The following is a 14202-nucleotide window of genomic DNA, read 5'->3' as shown; positions in this document are numbered from 1 at the left end:
TACTATTATCATTGAAATTTAAATTAGATGTTTAGTTAACCACAGAAAAAAGATTTAGAATTAAAAACTAACAAAGTCGCCCATGTTGAATGGCGTTCGACTTGCTCAAGTTATAAATATTAAAAAAAAAATGATTAGGATGATGAGAAAGTTGTGAGAGAGAAATAAATTAAAAGGATAAAGAATTAAAGTATGAAGATATAAATAAAAAATCAAAACATTTTTTTTCTTCATGTTGTCCGGAGATGGATTGTATATCGTTTTTTGATTTTTTTATTTAAATCTAAATCTGTAAATATTTTTTCTTTATTTTTATAAATATTTAGAGATGAAAATTGAATGAAAAATTTTTAATGAGTTATTACGTGCCAAAAAATTTTACAATTTAATTTATCATAATCAATTTAAAAATACATATTTTTTTATAATTTTTTATTCATAATAAATTATCGTTATTTTAAATTTATCTTGTTCCAAAGAAAATGATATTTTAAATAAATATTTATCTTTACTCTTTCATTAAATTTAGAGAGTAACTTAATTTTTATTAAATATAAATAAAAACTATGTTATATTTTTTGAAGTAACGTGATTTTTTTGAAAATATCTAATTTTAATAAAAATCATTAAATTGATTAATGAAAAAATAAGATAAATATTTATATACAATATTATTTCCTTAAAACAATATAAATTTTAAATAATAATACCTGTATTATGAACAAAAAATAAAAAAAAAAAGATTTGTTTTTAAATTGATTATGAAAAATTAAATTGTTAAATTTTTTTATACATATTAACTCATAAAAAATATTTTATTTAAACTTTTTTTTAAAAATAAGAAAAAAATATTTGCATTTAAGATTTTAATAAAAAAATAAAAAAATCTGATGTACCTCATCTCTAAGACACCGTGAATAAAAAAAGAATGGTTTTGAATTTTTTTATTTATCTCTCATTCTTTATCTCTCTTATATATTTCTCTCTCCTGAAATGTTTTCTTAAGGGTTTTATAACTTGAGCAAGTCGCCCATTTATTGGGCGATTTTGCCTAGTTTTAAATTTATTTATTTCGATGGTTTAATAGTTAATTAAATTTTTAATGATATTTATTTTAAAAATTTGCCCAAACCTAAAATGGATTTAGATGTTTTAGAAAATCAAATCCCATTTTACATTTTCTGCGCAAATGCTAAAACTAATTAGTAATTTTGTTCCAATTAAAATTTACTGGAGGTTATTTTTTTCTAAAAAATTTACGTTTAATGATCCATCTAAAATTTTTGACTTTTGTGGGACTATTTAGAATCATATAAAGCTAAAATATTTTGATCCGACAAAAAAAAAAAAAAAAAAAAAAAAAAAAAAAAAAAAAAAAAAAAATCTAAAAAATTTGGAAATGCATTTAAAGTCAAAATTCTCTTCGCACTGTAGCGAGACGTTCCAGGGAAGCTTAGAAGAAAGAAGCAAGAAATTATAAAGAAGCTTTATCCCGGCCTCTTAATACTTCATATCGTCTTGGCGCCGGGCGCGACAGGGGCGAAGGCGGATAACTATAGGTTTCAGATGGAGCATCGTGTCGAGGAGGTCGATGAGCCCTCCAAGGATAACTGCGTTGACAGGTTTTCCCGGTCTCTTACTTTCCATTCTCAGATTCCTAATTTACTGCGTTTTCTTTATTATTTCTAGCATTGCTATACCGGCTCTTTGTGGAGGCGATAGGGCGGATTTTGGGATCTGTGATTCAGCGGGGAATCGGGAAGCCCTTTAGTTTCAATTGATTTTGCTTGTTTTTTTTTGGCCTTATGTTAATAGCCCGTGGCATTGGTTTACGATTTTGTTAATAGTTTTTTTTTCAGAGATCGAGATAATTTGAAAATTCTTGTTTCAAATTGAAACAGAGACAAAAAATGTGGAAATACACAGTAGCTTCTAAAACCAATATGTTTTTGTGAACTTATGAATATGGTAATCTCATTTTTTTTCTGCTAAAAGATTTATTGAAAAAAAGAGCTTCAACTCGTAAACGTCTTTGATATTTTTTTTCTAAAATAAAATAGCTAATAGGCTGTATTTATGATACAATTGCGTAAAAATCTCATTTATAGATACAAATATGCTATGCATAAAACTTTTATTTTTCAAAATGAATCAAATAAATATGCATTACTGTAAAAAAACTCAAAATTTTAAAGTTTTGCTGAATGCGACTGTTATTCACATTCCCTTCTTTTGGAAGTGAGACGTATTGCAATTTGCTGAATGGTGACATAAAAGTAAGGAATCAAAATTCGACAATGTTATTGCTACACATCAAAGCTTAGTAAGAAAAGAAACTGTGTGCAAATTCTTTTGTTGGAAAAATACTCGCAATGTAATCTTGAAAATCAAGCATATTCATCTTATTTCAGACATTAAGTTGGTCATGTATGTTAAATTAATGTTATAAAAGTAACTCATGCCTTTGAAAACAAACCATTTGTGCCATTATGATAAATTCTATCACCTTAGTTTGCATGATGTAGAAGAATATAATGGTCTTGATTTTCATTGTGAAAGCTATTAATCTAAAAATAACTCTCTGGTAAATAATGGGTGAATCACCTTTTTTTTCACTTATTTGGCACATTCAGCCTTTATCAAGCACTCAATCTCTTACTCATCTATTTGAGAACTTAATTATTTCCTTTGAGCAGGAATTTGCTCCTTAGCCAATAAATACTCTGCTTTCTCCGTCAAAGGGTTAAATAACTGCATCACCAAAAAAAAAAGAGTAATAGCATCTTCTATGCAAATTCTAGGAAAAAGCAGCTTGAAAAGCCTGGGATTCCACTTTCCTTTCGAGTTTTGGTTCTTCCCAAACCATTTTCACTCTAAATACTATTCTACGTTGTTTATAATAGCTCCTATTCCTTCTACAACCTTTTCCGGTGACGTAGCCTTTATATAGATGCTTTAGTCTTTAAGATGGCAGTTTTCAGAAAGTTAAATATTATTTATTTACACGAATGGAAATTTATTTTAAATGGTTTGTAGAAAAAAAAATGAAGAAAAACGAAGTTTGAAAATGGAAGTAGATCGATGCTGTTTCACCTCTCTTGCAACGTAGTTTATGATGATTGCTCCTATTTTATTGAAGCTCTAAGATTTAATTTTATCAGGTGTTGCCAGGTTCAAGAATTCCAATTTGGCGTCACCGCCAATCCTCTCCATTGTTCTTCCTTCTAAGACAGGTCGGGTCCTCAGCATCCAGTCTCATACTGTCCAGGTAACCCTCTATTTAGACTGATTTCTTTTGTTTTTTTTTTTTAATAATATTTTTGCAATTCAGTAATTGCGTGGATGTATTTTTGTAGTTTTTGGGATCTTTTATGATATATTGCTACTTTCATATAGAAGTAACATACAATGAGCATGTTCTTGTGGGGCCATTAAAGTGAATAGCATGATGTTTTTCTAATGCTTTGAACTAATGAATGGGAAAAGAGATTGGGGTAAGAGTTCTTCCACTTTGTAGTATTATGAGTTTTCCTTGTGAGCTACTATTATATCCTTTGAGATATGAATATAAACTAGGGAGGAGAAGTATGAATGAAGTTTCGGATTTTTTCTTTTTGATGGGTTTTATTCGGCAGTACTTACCAAAGGAAAGATTAAGGGGCAGGTAATTTAAAACATTTAATGTATTCTGTTAAATATTTATTGAGAGAACAAGTTAGAGGAAGTAGTCAGCATAAATGACTAAAGATGTTACTAGGAGGTTTGAATATGGCATGCCCTTAAACTTTAAGAGAGTATAAGAGGCCATAGTAACTTTAGACTTGACATAAAATTACCTTTGAAAGAAGTTTATAATTATATATATGGTGTATATACTTGGCTATAGACTTCTCTTCTTTAGTTGGCACCCTGAGTTATAGAAGGAAAATGAGAGTATGCTTGATTGATAGAGAATTTTTAAGACAGCAGATTAATAATTAACGGGTATCTATCCCTTATGGTTCATGTGGATGATTGTGTTTTGGACTTGCATTGACCATAGCAGATAATTGAACAAGGTTCTATTATGAAATTGTTTGATGTTGAGTCTAATTTTTTTAATAAGAAAATGATTAAAATGGTCCTTGACTCCTTCTGAAAGATCAAATCAGTCCCCAACTATATTAAATGATCATTTTGATCTCTCAACCCCTTAAAAAGTAACCCAAATGGTCATTTTATATAGTTAGGGACTATTTTGGTCTTTCATAAATAGTCAATGAACCATTTTGATCATTTTCTCATTTTTAATCATTTTTTATAAGATTAATTTGATTTTGATTTTCAAGATTGGTAGTTACCAAACTCCAGATCCATATATATTTGATTTTTAGGACTTGTTGCTACCAATTCAAGACTCATTCATTCTTATGTTCTAAGTTGGTGATGTTGGAGCAACACCAATATCTCCTTTTGCACATGTAGCTCTCATCTTTGTTGTAGGTGATTGCGTGTTCTGTCATTTCAAAAAATTACCATATTTATCCATATCTATAATTTTCTATGAAGTCTAATCCCTCATATATATATATATATATATAAAAGAACCATGTAAAGTTTGGTGTCCTCTTTTGTGGTATTTGATCACGTTTATATTTACTTAGTAGTTTCTCGTACTTGCTTTTAGGTTAAAACACTATCTTTTCTAACAATTCATATCAAAGCAAGGTTATGAAAATTATGATGGCTATGAAGTTCGAGATTGAGAAGTTTGATAGCTGAAAAAGTTTTGGCCTTTGGAGAGTGAAGATGTGTGGTGTTTTTATTGAATCGAGACTTATTGTGGCACTCCTAAGCACATCAAGATGCTTGGAATCATAAGTGAAGAAGATAATATAAAGATAGATGAGAATCTCTCCATGATTTTGTTGTGTTTGGCGGACAATGTCATGACAAAAGGCTTCTTAGAGGAGACACTATAGAAGATTTCTGGCTTGAACTGGGGACTTTATATATGGCAAAAAGCCTCTTCAACAAACTATATCAGTAGCAAATATTCTAATTACTTCACATATCCGTAAATATGTTTATTAAATTACTTTTGAATTAATTTATTTTCATCATTTGAGATTTTAAAAATATTGATATGATTGTTGATGATGAAAATCAAATCATGTGATACATTGTGTTAATAATAGGACGTTCCCTAAAAGCAACGCGCTGTATGATCTGAGTATAATAAAAAATTTGTAAGAGCTATTATACTGGCACTCAGGTATAATGTTAAATAAGCAAAAGTTTTTATATCAAGGATGAATGTTGGTTAAGGACCTAGTCCATGAAATTATTATTGTGATAGGAGTTTTTAAATTTTAATATAGGTACTCTTACAGGTAAATTAATATAATTAATAAATATTATGATTCATAAAAATATAAATATTGTATGCATTCAGGAAATTAAACGGGTTAAAAAAAATACTAAGGAGATTGATATTTTAGGATTTTAATGTTGATATTCTGTTAGGAGTTGTATTAGAAATGACGTAGTGTGATTATAAATAAAGGTTTAAAAGATAAAATTATAAAAATTTATAGAATTGGATAGAATTATAGTTTAATGATTGTTGTTGATACTAAGATTATTAATATTGTAAATGCTTATGCTCCTCAAGTACGCTTGTATATGTTTTATGAAATAAAATTTTGTAATGACTTAGAAGAATTAATATAAAGAATACTTAAAAAACAGTTTTTATTGGAGGAGATTTAAATGGATGTCAGTAGAATGATAGAAGATGTTATAAACATTAATGATGGCTATGTGTTCGGAGCAACTAATAAATGTAGTAAGACCATATTAAATTTTTAATGAAAGTGGTATTATCCTATAATTAGATAGTGGTATTTAAATAGTGCTAATTCAAATATTTTTGAGAGTAAAATTTAAGATTTTAGATTTGTGTTATTCATGAGGAAAATTGATGTTATGTAGGAAAAAAATAATTAATGAAATTTAGAATGTTGCAGAGTATGTGCTTAAAGAATCAAAGCAAAAAAGCTCTGAAACTTTGTCATATAATTTGATTTAGATATATAAGTTCAAAAATTTGGGAATGGTATAGAGGGGCCTAGGGATTATAAAAACGTAATATGTAATGCAAAGAAATTTAACATTTAGTTATTTATACAATAAATTAGATACTAAAAAGGGCGAAATATGTATGTATATGCTAACCAAGTAAAAAAATAAAAGAATTATAGATTTAGTTCAAGTGAAGTGCATTAAGGATTATGATCAAAAGTTACTTTTCTTTGAGAGGATATTCAATATAGATGGATGATATATTTGGATAAAATTTTTAATGAAAGTTGTGAATACAAGTGACTTTAGCACCTCCCTAAATGGAAATAGAGATTTTTTTATATTGTCGTATTATCAAAACTAAAGTTGGAGATACTTTAAAGAAAATGAAATGTTAAAAAATAGTAGGACCTGATGATATTCCAATGGAAATATGAAAATACTTAGGAGATGAATGAATATCTTGTCTTACTAAACTTTTAATGTTATTTTCAAAAATAAAAAGATGTCGATGAATGAAGTAGTGTGTTGGTTCTTATTTTTAAAAATAAAGGTATTGAAAAAGAGTGCAAATTATAGAGAAATTAAGTTAATGTATTATACATTAAATTATAAGAGAGAGTGATTGAGTATATATTATGCCGTGATACTAATATTTCTCAAAATCAATTTGCTTCATGCTGTGTAGGTTTATTATGAAAGCTATACATTTGTTGAGAAGTTTGATTGAGAAGTATAGAGAGTGTAAGGAGTATTTACGTATGATATTCATTGATTTTGACAAAGCACTTGATAAAGTTTGAAGAGAAGCGCTCTAGAGAGTTCTAGAAAAGAAAGGAGTTAATAATTCTTATGTTCAAGTCATTAAGGATATTAATGCATGTGCTATTACTTGTGTTCAAACACAAGGTGGTTTGACAAGTGTTTTCCATTTTATGTTGGATTACATTAAGGATCGACTTTAAGCCCATATCTTTTTGCTTTAGTTGTTGATGTTCTTACTAGACATTTTCAAGAGGATTTACCTTGGTGTCTTTTTGCTGATGATATTCTTCTTGTTAATAAGATTAGATACGTAGTTGATGAAAAACTTGAATTATGGAGGTCAACCTTGAAATCTAAACCAAATAAATGGACTATAATTTTATCAGTAATAGATATAGTGGTGGGATTGCGATATTGGATGATCAAGTCATGACAAAGAGTGCATGCTTTAGATATATCGAGCCTATTGTTCAAAGCGATGGTGAAATAGATTGGGATATTATTGATAGAATTCAAATCAGATGGTCAAAGTTGAGGAATGCATCATATCTGTTGTGTGATAGAAAAGTATTCCTCAAATTTAATGGAAAATTTTATGAGATGGTGGTGAGACATGCAATGTTGAATGGTGTAGTATGTTGGCCTTTAAAAGAGAAACATAAAATTAAGTTATGTATTGCTGTGATGAGAATGCTCAAGTGGATAAGTGGCTTTACACTTAGAGATAGAATGTGAAACGTGTATATATATGAAAAATTTCGAGTAGCTCCAGTGGTAGATGAGATTAGAGAGAGTTGCCTTAGTAGTTTGATCACATAAAACATTGGCATTCTGATGACCTGATTAGAAAGTTGATGTAGTAGATCTGACCTATATTAAGAAAGATAAAGATAGACATAAAAAGATTTGGTTAGAAAGTATTAAAAACGACCTTTATTTTTTAGGTTTGAATGAGAATTTGACTCTTAAATTTGACGTAATGGAGAAAAAGAATTCATGTAGTCCCGACCATATTCACTGGGATAAAAGTTTGTTGTTTTTGTTATTGATGATGAAGAGGATCAAACTTTGTTGCTAATGTGATCTTCACGTCTCTCTTACAAGTACTTTCGATATACCATATTTTATGATCTTGATATAATAATTCTAGAGGATGTCAAGAATTTCTTTCTTTCAAATGAGGTGATTTTTGAGCTTGGAGGTCATAAACCAACTTAAGATTTATTTTAGGTTAGAAGCCGAGCTTATGACGAAGGGTTCTCTATTAATTTTAGTCGAAGTATATCTGAGAACAAATTCAGAGATATCACTTGCTTATATCATAAGAAGAAAGAATACATAAAGTAGAATTATTTTGTTTTGAAGAAAGAAGAGCAAGAAGCAGAGAGTGACAAAAAAAAAAAAAAAACTTCAACCTATGCCAGTACCATTGTAGATTTTTTTAGTTATAAAATTAACGAGAGCTATTACTTGTGTTAAAACACAAGGTGGTTTGAGCAAATGTTTTCCTATTTCGGTTGGATTACATCAATGATCAGCCTTAAGTTCATATCTTTTTTGCTTTAGTCATGGATGTTCTCACTAGACATTTGCAAGATGATGTACCTTGGTGTATGCTTTTTGCTGATGATATTCTTCTTGTTGATAAGACTAGAGAGGGAGTTGAAGGTAAACTTGAATTGTGGAGGTCAACCTTAGAGTCTAAAGGTTTTCTCTTGAGTAGATCTAAAACGGAATATATGAAGTGTAACTTTAGTAGTAATAGACCTAGTGAGGGGATTGTGACTTTGGGTGATCATGTTATTAATAAGAGTACACGTTTTAGATATCTTGGATCTATTGTTCAGAGTGATGGTGAAATAGATGGGGATATTATCAGTAGAATTCAAGTTGGATGGTTGAAGTGGAGGAATGCATCGGGCTTGTTGTGTGATAAAAAAGTACCCCTCAAACTTAAGAGAAAATTCTATAAGATGGTGGTGAGGCCTGCAATGCTTTATGGTGCCGAATGTTGGCCATTAAAATAGAAGCATAATACTAAGTTAAGTGTAGCAGAGATGAGGATGCTCAGGTGGATGAGTGGCTTTACCCTTAGAGATAGGATAGGAAATGAGCATATACTTGAAAAGGTTGGAGTAGATACAGTAGAAGATAAGATTAGAGAGAGTCGTCTTAGATGGTTTGGTCACATAAAACGGTGGCCTTCTGATGACCCGATTAGGAAAGTAGAGGTATTAAATTTGATATGCTAAGAAAGGTAGAGGCACTCCTAAAAAGATTTGGTTAGAAAATATTAGAAATGATATTTCTTTATTAGATTTAAATGAGAATTTGACTTTTAATAGGACACAATGGAGAAAAAGGATTCATGTAGCCGACCCCATGTAGTGGGATAAAGGCTTGATGTTGTTGTTGTTGTTGTTGATGAGCTGAGCTATGGGGGCTTTGTTTATGTGAGAAATGAAGCTGAATGCAAGATTGGAGGTTCTCATATTGTGAAGCTGAGCCCACATGGGTTGTAAGTATATCATTGACTGAGATCTGGTGCAATAGATTTGATGAATAATATAATAACTTTTAAGTGCTCTTAATTTTAGGATGTAGATTCTCTTGTGATGACATCCTTAAGGTTTATAAGAGTGTGCTGGTTGTCTTGAAGGTGAATAGAGTTACTAGACGCAATGTGCTGCTGTAAAGTGCAATGTTAATTGGATTTAACAACTATGGTGTTAACTTTTTTTTTTTTTTTGAAATTGCCAATAGCATTAAATACGAAAAAAAAAACTATTTCAAACTATTAGGTGACAACAAAGGGGTACGACGGGAAATACTAAAATACACATAAGCAAATAATAAAATGCATGAAAATAAAATACATCGACTCAAAAATATAAAGACTCGATCATGGCCGTAGATCGACGGCCGCGTCTCTGATAAACTCTCCATGATGATCTGATGTCCCCATCAGAAGATCATCCCATAAAAAATCTCCTCCTAAAGCTAAGTTAGCACAAAAATATGCTAACTTATTACATTCTCTATTAGAAAAATGAAATAAAAATTTCCCAAAATCTTTCAAGAAAGAGAAGTCCTCCACCAAGTTTTTATCAAATCGATTGCAAGCTTTATCAACCGAATTTTGAAGAAACTTGATGACATTTAAATTGTTCCCTTCAATAATAATACATTTGCCATTAAAACTCCAATATTGAAGAACAACCTTCAATGCACGAAATGCCAAAAGTTCCAAAAAGCCAATATCCCAATGAACACATTTAAAACCAAAGGCAAGCAAAAATCTGCCCTTATGATCTCTGAAAACTGCAGCAATTCCAGCTTCATTAGATTGTGAAGAGTTGCATCAAAATTGACCTTGATCCATTCGGGTGGAGGGTTCCAAAAAGAAGAGGACAACTCCGAATACTGGTTAGCACCCCAGTGATCCGAATAGAACCTACAATTAGATGAAGAGAGAGCTAAACTGATTGATCTTGAAGCCGTGAACATCAATCCAATCTCCGATTACTGGTTAGCACCCCAGTGATCTAGGAACCTTATAACTTTATTCCTACTCTTCCAAGAAAAGTAAACACTTGAGCAATAGAGATTGGCAATAAATGGATTATACTTAGCTAGAATTTTCAGTTTTTCTTTACAATCTGAAAAAGAAGAAAATCTAGGTGTTAACTCATGATATGAAGAATGGAAATAAGTATTTGATGTCAAGTATGAAAAAAGTTGGAGCTACTATGAAAGCTCTTGCTAATGATTTTGGAAGAATAGTGCAATATAAATCTCATATGGGAGCTTTGGAAGGATATATTGGCATTGTAGGATAGGCAAAAATTAAAAAAAATGAGCATCACAATAATAAAGCAAAGTTTGGCAGGTTTGCCTCTGCGGATTGAGGTATTTCAGTTAACCTATACGATCGATGAAAGAAGGTGCTGGTTAGAGAAATGTTCAAACATAAATGCTAAGAAACTACATATGAAATTCAGACTCATAGTGGGAGATTATTAGGTGTGGAGTCTAAATATTTTTAATCATCTTGGATAAGATTAGATTCGTTTTGATTTTCAAGATTGGTGGCTACTAATTCAAGATTTATTTATTCACATTTTTTTTTTAAGATGATGGTTGCCTAAGTCAAGCTATTTTAAAATTAATCTTTCAAACTTACCTTATGATGCAACTACAGAAGGGAAGAAATTAATGTTTTCATGCACCTACATTAAGAAGAAACAAAGGGAGAGAAGGGTACCATCCAATAAAGAAATGAATAAGTCTTTTTCTTTTATTTAAATTCCTATTATAGAGATGTTAAGAGTGTTATTGGAATAACAACATTTTCTTTGCTATGTCTAGCTCTCAGTTTTGCAGTAGGCGATTGAATTTTTTTTAGCTAGACAAAATGATATCTTTGTCCATGTTTTTTTAATTCATTTTTTGATCAACATTCAAGATATTCATTTTTTATTAGTTCATGATTACCTGAATTTCTTTATTATAGGAATAACTTTACGGACTACTCTGAATTGCCTACAAATGTTTGTGAATTTTGTCCCTTATGGCTCTTGTGAAAGCTTATTAGCTTAAACTTATAACACCATCTACACTGGAGCTTACACTTCGGCTATATTGGGCCTCATTTCTACTTGAGTCTAAATTAGAATTTGAAGAAAATTTGGGTTTTGAAGATGCTTGTCTGATTCTAAGTTTAGTTCCATGCCATGCAGCTTATAGTTATTGAAGCTGCTAGTTTACCGGTGCCTTCTCCAAATTTGAACCTTAAAGAGCTGTTTGTTGTGATTCCTTCTCTGATCAAAATTCACCACATTGATTTTTGATTAGTTTATAATTGCTTGAATTTCTGTATTATACGAGAACCTCCTTGACTAGCCTGAATTGCCTACAAATTTTTGTGAATCTTTCGCTGAAGGCATTGTGAAAAGCTGAAGTCCTTTGTGCTCCTTTTGCCTTGTTTATATACGAGACAGTCTTTTAAACACAATCCTCTAGGCATGCATGCCTTTTTTTATTACTACTGCATTGTTTGTTCAGCATTTCATGAACTTTATAAACGAAATTGCCATGCATACAAGGTATTTCAAGTTTCAGCAAATGTTCATTAGATAGGTTCAAAAATCTGTCAATGGAAAAAATTTGCAAGGTTTTTTGCATTATGCTTGCCAGACATCCGTGTTAAAGTTTCTACACATTGCCATGTTATTAGGAAACTAGCATCCAAGCTATTTGTCATTGATTTCTAAATCATTTATCATTGATTTGTTTATTGAAATTCATATTACTTTTATTGTGAAGTCAAAGATATGTTAACATAACAAAGCACTTTCGATGCTCCAGTGCTTCTTGGTTTTTGTATAGGTGGTTTTTGCAACTCCCAAAGCAATATCTATGCTAGTTTTGCCACCAGTTCTACCTCCATCAATAGGTGATGTTAAATAAGTTCTGATTTGTTGCCGATATTGCTTAGCTTTTTTTATGATCAATTGCATCATACAGACCCAGTTCTCCCGATAATGTAACGCAACTTCTACTTTTAAAGATGAGAGTATTTTTGCATTTTGGAGAGTAAATGTAGGTTATAGGCAGGATCACAATAGTTTGTGCATGCTTGATCTGATTGACATAAACTATGCTCGTTCTTAGGCATCTTTTATGTCATAATTCTGAAATCAATGTTATTTTCTCTATTTCATGTTTTATTTGATTGTTTATCATTTCTCTTCCTAGGGCTGGATACCAATTTTGTATAAAATCATGCAATTAGTCTATCATGAGAATGCTAAGATAGATGTATGATAGAACTAGGAAACATAGATTAAGGAATATTTATACTAAAGGGAGTAACATCTATTGAAGATAAGCTAGTAAAAAACAGACTTGATTGTTTGAACTTACAAAATGCATGGTAGAAAATGTACCATAAGATGTATAGATAAAATTAGTATTGAATGATTAGGAAGGAAGGTGGTTTGATCAAAGGTAACATGTATATAAGTTTTGCAAAAAGATTTGCATAGAATAGTTTCATCCTCAAGCAACACTCAAGAAGAACAATTCGTAAATGAATATTCATAAAACCAAGCCCAAATAACTCGATAAACCAAAAGCCCAAATAGTTGGGTTATGCGAATGATGATGATACACTTAACGATTTTTTGTTTTTTTCTTTATTCTATTTGCTTTTTTGTCTAGGGTTGTTATGAAGTTGGCCTAAAAATTGATTTCTATTATTAGTCTCATATGGTTTTCATGGGAAAATTAATTATTGAATGCAAATAAGCATTGGCTTCCTCCTCTCATAATTTCAACATTCTCCCCTTTTCTTGAGTCCCAGGAGTACGGTTCTTGAAATTCTTGTTGTCTCCTTTTTCTTCAGGTTTTCTTCTTTCTCTACTAGTACATTTCCCTCTAAATTTATCTGCTCCTTTTTTTTTAATCCTTTTCCAATTCTATGCGAACAAAGCAATCCCACAACAATAATCCTTCTTTAACCTTTTCTTTTTTGCACGGGCTTTAAGGTTTGTGTTAGGCTGGTTGAACCTGTCCCTAGTGGACCGGTTCATGTCTACAGGCAGAAGGCCACAAGGGTGGGGGGGGGGGGGGGGGACAAGGGGGGGGGTGGGACAAGGAGAGAGAGAGAGGGGGCAGCTAAGTTGGGAAGGGCCTACTCACTAATTAAGCCTTGCTTTGGAGGGAAAATTTAATTTAGGGGGGCTGTTTAGGGATTTAACTTTTATCCTTTTGCTTTAATTAGTCTTTTTGGCTAGGGTTTACTTTTCATCTTGAATTTGAAATCTGATTTGAGATCTAAGGTCTGTTCTCGTGGGCTCTAGGCTTGGCTAGAGATTTGGAGAGTTGTTTCTTCCTCGCGAATTGAAGAAACTTGAATCATGTGCTGTACTTCTTCTTCATTTAGTGAAATTTACTGTTTCCTCTCAGATTTTTCCCAGTTTCTACTGTTTTTCCTTAAGATTTGTGCTGTGTGGTGGCTGTTTTCTTCTGGAAACAGCCGTTTTTCTGGTTGTGGACGCTTATTTCCTATCAGTTTGGTCCTATTTTCTGCCACAATTCATGTCGATTGTAATTTTCTACTTTAATATACCAGAAACATACCGTACTTCTTCTGCATATTAAGTTTCTATTTTTTCCTTAATCCATCTCACTGCTCTTTCAATCCCTTTTTGGAAGGGATAATTCTGAAATCTGAGTTAGTTGAAATCGGAAGGATGCTGCAGGTAAAGTTTCGTGCTGCGAGCTTTGTAGTTTTTGTACTTTGTTTACAATTTAAGGAATAAAAATGTTCATTTGCAGCCGCAGTTTAAAAAGAGTAAGTAATCTGCAATA

The 14202-nt window shown here is 31.1% G+C and overlaps 1 protein-coding gene across 5 annotated transcripts in view; it reads left to right on the top strand.

Moving 5' to 3' along the window:
- The first annotated feature begins 1387 nt into the window (after positions 1 to 1387).
- LOC110107278 (pyridoxal kinase) overlaps positions 1388 to 14202 on the top strand; it is a 109959-nt gene continuing 97144 nt past the window's right edge. Inside the window, exons 1-2 of one of the 5 annotated variants that reach the window (XR_002304341.2) lie at positions 1388 to 1631; positions 3172 to 3268. Coding sequence is in view for 4 of the 5 variants with exons in the window: in XM_020837481.2 (XP_020693140.1) it covers positions 1567 to 1631; positions 3172 to 3268 (162 nt within the window). In the remaining variant the exon portion in view is untranslated. Of the gene's footprint in view, positions 1632 to 3161; positions 3269 to 14202 lie in introns of all 5 variants that reach the window. The other 4 variants (XM_020837481.2, XM_020837482.2, XM_020837483.2 and 1 more) reach the window with 4 other exon arrangements.

Source organism: Dendrobium catenatum, unplaced genomic scaffold (genome assembly GCF_001605985.2).
Source record: "Dendrobium catenatum unplaced genomic scaffold, ASM160598v2 fragScaff_scaffold_96, whole genome shotgun sequence".
Taxonomy (NCBI): domain Eukaryota; kingdom Viridiplantae; phylum Streptophyta; class Magnoliopsida; order Asparagales; family Orchidaceae; genus Dendrobium; species Dendrobium catenatum.
The sequence above is the reverse complement of the archived record's forward strand: the minus strand, read 5'-3'. Positions and strand labels throughout refer to the sequence as shown.